This window comes from Phaethon lepturus, unplaced genomic scaffold, assembly GCF_000687285.1.
Source record: "Phaethon lepturus isolate BGI_N335 unplaced genomic scaffold, ASM68728v1 scaffold774, whole genome shotgun sequence".
Lineage (NCBI taxonomy): Eukaryota > Metazoa > Chordata > Aves > Phaethontiformes > Phaethontidae > Phaethon > Phaethon lepturus.
Genome location: NW_010535241.1, coordinates 4799 through 12337, shown reverse-complemented (window position 1 = coordinate 12337; position 7539 = coordinate 4799). Strand labels below are relative to the sequence as shown.

The 7539-nt window shown below is 36.0% G+C and overlaps 1 protein-coding gene across 1 annotated transcript in view; it reads left to right on the top strand.

Moving 5' to 3' along the window:
• UCHL3 (ubiquitin carboxyl-terminal esterase L3 (ubiquitin thiolesterase)) overlaps window positions 1–6633 on the top strand; it is an 18702-nt gene extending 12069 nt beyond the window's left edge. Inside the window, exons 2-5 of the mRNA XM_010285725.1 lie at window positions 1508–1636; window positions 4866–5022; window positions 5398–5483; window positions 6553–6633. Of these exons, the coding sequence (XP_010284027.1) occupies window positions 1562–1636; window positions 4866–5022; window positions 5398–5483; window positions 6553–6633 (399 nt within the window). The 5' untranslated portion in view covers window positions 1508–1561. The remainder of the gene's footprint in view (window positions 1–1507; window positions 1637–4865; window positions 5023–5397; window positions 5484–6552) is intronic.
• Window positions 6634–7539: the final 906 nt, after the last annotated feature.

Here is a 7539-nt window from a genome sequence, read left to right as displayed (position 1 = left end):
TGTTCCTGAAGGATGTCACCCCATGGCAGGGACCCAGGCTGCAGCAGTTGGTGAAGAACTGCAGCCTGTGGGAAGGATTCACGTTGGAGAAGTCCGTGGAGGACTGTCTCGCGTGGGAGGGACCCCAGGCCAGAGCAGGGGAAGAGTGTGAGGAGTCCTGCCCCTGAGGAGGAAGGAGCAGCAGAAACAACATGTAATGAACTGACCACAACCCCCATTTCCTGTCCCCCTGCTTCGCTCGAGGCAGGGAAGGTGGAGAATTCAGCAATGAAGTTGAGCCTGGGAAGAAGGAAGGGGTGATGGGAAGATGTTTTAAGTTTTGGTTTTAGTTCTCATTACCCTACTCTGAGTTTTGATGGGTAATAAGTTAAACTGATTTCCCCAAGTCAAGTCTGTTTTGCCTGTGACGGTAATTGCTGAATGATCTCTCCCTGTCCTTATCTCAACCCGTGAGCTTCTCCTTATACTTTCCCTCCCCTGTCCAGCTGAGAAGGGGAGTGATTAGAGTGACTTTGGGCATCTGGCATCCAGCCGTGGTCAACATACCACAGTTCGTGGTTCTAAACTCTGAAAACACAAGTATTTAAATTTCTTTTGGATCATATATAGTTATGAATTCTGCAGTTGTTGTGGTACAGAACTTATCTGAGTAAAAGAAGAATACTTGATTAAAAAGTGAGCACCCAATTGTAGGCTAAGGTTGTCAAAGCTTACTAGGTGCTACAGTCTTTCCTTCTGTTAGCTAAAAGATCCAAAATCACTTTTTGTACAGTGACATATTGCTGTAGTATTGGAAAGGTGATCAGAAAGCCTTTGGCTTAGACACTGTTCAGAAGTGCCAAAGAAGCAACTAAAAATTACTCGAAGATTCGTGATTAAGTCTGGCACTTAATCTTTGTCTGCTTCAAAATATGTTACTCTATCATAGTTTGAAAGGATTTTTCATGTAAAAGAACACCTTAAAAGGTACACGTACTAATATATCTTGTGTCTCTTTGCTTAGAAGGCCATCAAAGGTGACATTTTTTGGGGGGTTGCTGAAACCCAGCAGCTCCAATATGAGCACTGGTGTCAGGTATTCTGAATTATTCACGGAGTCAAATAATATTATAAGTTTATTCATATATGGTCTGATGATTTCTAGTTAAAGTGAATCTATTCTGATCTAATCTAAAGTGAATCTAACCTAATTACTCTTCTATTTTGTGACAAAACACTATCAAAATGGCTGAACTGCTTTAATGTTTTAGTAAATAGTGTTAGGAGTGTTTTCACTTCCCTTTCATAAAGCTATTTAAATAAATAAAATGAGGATTTTGTGTGCCTTTGTTAGTACTATGATTTATTCAGCCTTATTTATTAAAACTTGAATCTTGTTTATTCTCCTTAAATTTTTGAAAGTATAGGTTGTTGCAATGCATGTCACATTGTAAATACTCCATTATGCTTCTAAAAAGATAGGTATATGAGCATACTCTAATGTTATTCTATTTTTCCTCTTTTCCAGTTTCTCAAACAGTTAGGTATACATCCTGACTGGCAATTTGTAGATGTTTATGGTATGGAACCAGAACTGCTTAGCATGGTGCCAAGACCTGTCTGTGCAGTGCTACTTCTCTTTCCAATAACAGAAAAGGTAAATGTTTATTTAATCATCAGTTAATCACTTCTGTTGTAAATGAAATGGGAATGAACAGTTTAAATCTTGTACTTTGGTGTCATAATAGAATCAAGATGAGATTCAAACCTTATTTAAGAGACTTCTTAGTTAAAAACAACAACAATAACATGCTTCCTTCAGAAGCTTCTTTTGATAACCTTACATGTATATTTTCAATTTCTTTTCAAGTTGGAGTGGACAAAGCTAATGTAGAAGCACAGAGAAATATGCCTCAGCTTTTTCTATTACAAACAATTTAAGTTTGGTTTTTTTTTTTATATGCACTGTGAAATTGCTCAGTTCTGCTACTTTTAACAGAAAGTTACAATAGCATAAGCCAAAGAAGAAGTAGATTGTAGGACCATATCAAATGCAAATACTTTTTGAGTCTTCATACTGTTGCACTGACCAAACTTCAATCCACTCTCAGGTCAGTCATCAGTACCAATATGTCTTTCGATTCTTGGACAGATAGGGTATTTTTCTAAGATGAACGTCCCCTTCTTTCTTCCTCTGTGTTAGACTTTGAAATACTTGATTTGATTAAATATTCAAGTCTGCTTATTTTGTGTCATCATATGCTTCTACATAGAGAAGACATCCATTGTATGTATCTGCTTCGAGTGTTATGTAGGTTGAAATGTGTGATTCATATTGATGTGTCAATTTTTAAAAATATTATGTGATTGTGATAAGGTCAGCCAAAAAGTTTGAGGTGAATTTGCCCAAATTTCTTCCTTTTAATGTCTCTCAAAAAGAACATGTGGTTTATAAGGACAAAGCTGTTTGCAATTAAAGCTTAACTTCTGTAACAAAACCTGTTTAAATAGAAGAGTGAGTAGATAAGTCCTCTTACTCATTAGGTCCTGTAAACCTTTGCATTCTCAGTTTCTCCAAAACAGCTATGCAGGCCGTCCTTTTCAGGCTTTATGTGAGTCACCTTGACAGTTTTGTATGTAAGCAAACTCTTAACTGTCTTCACCTGTCTTCAGGAAATTTCCTTCCTGTCACCTTTGAGGTGTTGCTTTCTGTGAGCTGTGGTTTCTGTCTGGCTGCTTGAGCTACAGGTCTGAGCTCCTTCTGTGACTGTCAGTTTTTTCTTTTGCCTCCCTGCCTGTGCAAACTTCCTTTCTTGGATCATGCTATGGGAGCATGATCCCATGTGAAAGAACAACCTTCCTCTTGTTCCAGAAGGTGTATCTGATTTCATCCTGAAGAAGCATATGACAAACAGAGCCAGAGAAACAGCATATGCTCTGTTGCATCAATCAATCAAATTTGAACACCAGCCAAATATTTGAGATTTTCTCCAGCGTTTTAATTCTTCAGAAACATAAGAGACACAAGTGTTTCTATCAACTGTTTAGCCTGAATGTGTGAAGGCTGAGTCTTTCATGTGAAATCACAATGTTCTAAAGCTTTTGTTGTTAAGTGTGGACTCCACAAGACTTTTCAGTGTTATTTTGTATTTCTGGAGTACTTTTTCTCTCCTCAGTCTCCTTTCTAATATGGCCTGTTATATTCTGCTTTTATTTAATTTATTATTTATTTATGTTTCTTGGCTATGTCTGTGTTTATGAAAGTGTGCCTTTTTAATTAATGTTGCTGCCTTTGTCAACACTTCTCTATCATGTCTTTGTTCTTCTGTCTCGAAGTTCCTTTCTCTCATGTTTCCTGTATATCAATTTGCTTGAACTTTCATTTAGGGTGAGCTACTCCTGCTAGCATACAGAAAATCCTAGGGTTATTGTCCAGTATAAAGGTTTATGACTTTCTTAGTCTGCATTGTAGACTCTAGACAGAGTGAATACTGTGAGTGTTGGGCATTTTAGGCATGCTCCAATGAAAACACGCCATGGGATAGCTTGAGTTAGGAGGGACCTCTTGAGGTGATCTGGTCTAACCCTTGCTCAAAATATTTTTTTTTTTTTTTTTCAGTATTTTCAACACTTATAGATTTATTTTCACCATGGAGTTTATTTTGGTTGGCAGGGAGTGGATGGCAGCAATAAGTGTTTACTTTCTCCAATGTGAACTTCTGTCCGATTATGCTCTATGAAATTCTTTTCTCAATTAAGGCTGTTTTTGTTAACTTGTAGATAAGTGGTGTCAAATTAAATGCTTTGCGAATGCTCTCGCTGTTACTTAGACCATTCAGAACATTCAGATAAGCTGCAGATGTGAAATTATGATGCTGGAATAATTCTTGTTTCTGTTTGTCACTGATGGTACATAGAGTCTGAGAGAAATTTCTCATGGGTTTTCAAGAGGGTTCCTTGATAACATTCTGCATTCAAACTTTACTTTTGTCATAATTGTATAAAAAGCCCATCTACTTCAACATTTTTTTTTGTCTGCAGAAGTACCTAGTAAAGGAGGCAAAGGAAGAAGAACGAACAGCATCGTCTGGAACATTTGCAGTTTTCTTTCATTCTTTCGCTGTTTGATATGAAAATCTTAAAAAAACCCAACCCCAAACAAAAAAAACACACCACCCACACACCTCAAACCCAAAAAACCCCCAGACATGCAAAAAACACCCCTCACAGAAGAACCAACAAACCCCTCAAAATCACTGGCTGTTGCACAATATAACAGATTTTAGTCAATTATGATCTTGATGAAACAAGTACCTTATATTGTTCAGTCAAACTAAATTCTGTCTTTTATTACAGAAAATAAACATTCACTTTATGAATATGGCTTTTGAAGGATCTGTTTTGAGACAGCATTATATAAATCTTATTTTATATTCCTGGAAAAAATGAAATGTAAAAATGGAACTTTTAAGAATGTTTCATGTTGATTGAACACCTGAAGTATTATGGTTTGCTGGAGTGCTTTGAGACCTCTGTCCTTAAAAGCTTTTCATTGGATTGAAGAGAGACAGAGGCAGGTGCTCAGATCAAGGAAATATTTTGAACATTTTTTAAGTGATATTAGATGAAACATCACTTTGAAATATGTGTTAAGTGTGACTGGTTTTTGGCTAGTGACAAGGCATTGGTTTAAGAAACAACATAGAGCTGTTCAGTTGAGTAAGTTTACATATACTTGTCGGACCACATGTGTTAAGTGTTTCAAATTACAAGTTGAATCTTGTTTTTTATTAGTTAGCTGTTGCTTTTTTTTAAATTATTTTGCTTGAATAATGTAGCCAATGTCTATTTGTACTATTTGTGAATGTCTGTAACTTTCCTTCTAGTATGAAACCTTCAGAACAGAAGAAGAAGAGAGAATAAAAGCTAAGGGGCAAGATGTCAAATCATCAGTGTATTTCATGAAACAGACCATTAACAATGCTTGTGGAACAATTGGGCTAATTCACGCTATTGCAAACAACAGAGATAAAATGAACTTTGGTAAGTTGTTTTGTTGGATGGTTGGATTGATTTTTTAATTGACTTTTTTCCCTTTTTTTCTTTAACTGTGGGGAGTATGGAGGGGAAAAATATGTTATATTTTCTCTAAATATAACCATTCATAAAGGACAAGCTCTATTCAAAGAACATTTCTACCTAAAATGATAAAAACAGTATTTCATACTAGTCCACTAACTAAAGCACTCAAAATGTTGTAAACTGCAGCAGGTAGCAATTCCTCTTGCAGTCAGCCTTCAGTGTCTTAAAGATAAAATGTAATTATATCTTTAAATCTTACATTGGATATAAGCATTCTGTAAGCTTTGAGTTGGAGTGAAAGCATGACTCTAATTATGTCTTTTTTATTTTTTTAAGAAACTAATTCTTCTCTGAAAAAGTTCCTAGAAGATTCATTGTCTATGACTCCTGAAGAGAGGGCCAAATATCTAGAAACGTATGAAGTTAGTATCATGTGTTTTTACTTTTGTTTAAAGTGGTATAAGAATTACTTGCATGAGCAGGTTTTGTCCTTGGGACTTGATCCAGTGAGGCACTTAAACAATCTGATTTTATATGTGGGTTTGTGATCAGATGGTTGCTACAATGAAAACCCTGCTTTGTTAAAGTATTCCTGCCTGCCCATAGCTCAGTCAGAATGTTCCTCATCTGTATTAATTCACTGGCTTAGTTTAAAATTACTTTGAAATGGGTGAGAAATGTGTGCATAATCTTTTTGTTGGGTTCAGGATGCAGTTTAATGGTCAATTTCAGCTGATCTATTGCCGAAAGGATAGTCCTTCTGCTGCCTCCTTTCATTTGTGCCTTATCATCTCTCTTTAGCTCTAGCAGTTTGGGGCACACAAAAAGCTGATTTGGCTGAAATATAATCTCCTTCCCTCATTACCCCAACCAATTAGATGAGCTAGCTGATGGTGTGGTTAGCCAGATAGTGCTGTTTGAAAGGATGTGGCAGAAACATCTGGCCAGTGGTGGAAGGGGAGAATAGTGCTGTTGCTCTTCATGGTAATGATGATCCTCTCTTAAAATGAAAATCTTGATGATTTCCACGTCTGAATTCAATTTTAAGCTTATTGTGAAGCTCTCGGGAGTAAGGGTGTTAACATGTGGCTGAGAGAAGTGGTAACAAACATAAAAAGTAGAGGTTTGATGACGTTTTCTGTAGAAATGTTGAACAAAAGGTATCTGATCAGAGCTTCTATCTAAAATATTTTGTCTGCTCAGGAACTGGTCTATAACAAAAGCACAGAAAACACTACTGTCAAGTATGTAAAGTGTCATTACAAACTGTTAGGTATTTGATTTTAATTGACTGTGATGAAAGTGAAATATTGGTCTCCCAAGATCTTTGGAAATGGAGTTTTTTTTATTATTATTTTATTTATTTATTACAAACACTGATCAAAAATAAGTTATAGCTGTGGCATTTGCTAAAATGAAGAGCACACAGTGATTCTTAAAACACTGAAAGTCTCACTTTTAAAGTCTGATTGCAATATGTTTTAATTTTAGGCTATTCGTGTCACTCATGAATCCAGTGCCCATGAAGGTCAGACTGAGGTATTCATTTTTAAAAAACATCTTTGTCAATAAGTACTTTGAGTTGAATATAATTTAGATGGAAAGAATAATATATTAAAGGTTGACAGTGAAATGGAGATTGTTGCTTGGTTTGCAGTATTGTGTCATAGGTCAAAAATCAGGGCACAAAATCAAGTGGCATTCTTGGGGGAGGGAGGCATGAAACTTGAACCTTTTTAGGTTGCTTGTTTTTTGTTCTTTAAGCTTTTGTATAACATGGGTGATCCTTTCAGCTCCATTTCAGAGTAAAACAGCCAGTAATAGTATTTTTAATGAAGGTTGAGGTTTTGATGTTGCAGATTTGTAGCTTAAACTGTAAGATCCATAGTAATCATACAAGTAGAACAAACATTTTATGAGAGTCTGAAAAGTTTTACTTCAGGAAAAGAAACAGTACAATACTTGGTTTGCCATTGTATATGTGTTGTTTGTATTTATATACTAATTCAGGTAAATTCTCACTAATACATATATCTATATCACTAATACATATATTTATAAACTTCTGTCCACCAACAGGTTGGGCGATACAAAAAAACTTCAATAACCGCAAAACCATAACCAACAAAAAGCCTTAAAATAAAATAATTTTTCTGCTTCAATCATACTAAGGCAAGTTTTCCCTCTTTCCAGTTGAGATTTCAGTATCTGCTCCACAAAATCAAAATTGATTAGACTGTTGCTAGCACTGCTTTGTTTGACAGAGAGGAACCCTCCTTTGTAACTGGGACTCCAGTGGCTCATCCACTTTTTTTTTAAGTACAGTAGGTGAAGTTTTCTTTCTTATGGCTTGTGCCGTGTCTTCTACACACAACAGGAGAAAGCAAAGCAGTTCATTCTGCTTCCTCCTCACCCCACCATCTGGGAACCTCTAATTCATTCAAGTGAAGGGTTGATGAAATTTAAGAGAAGTCTTTT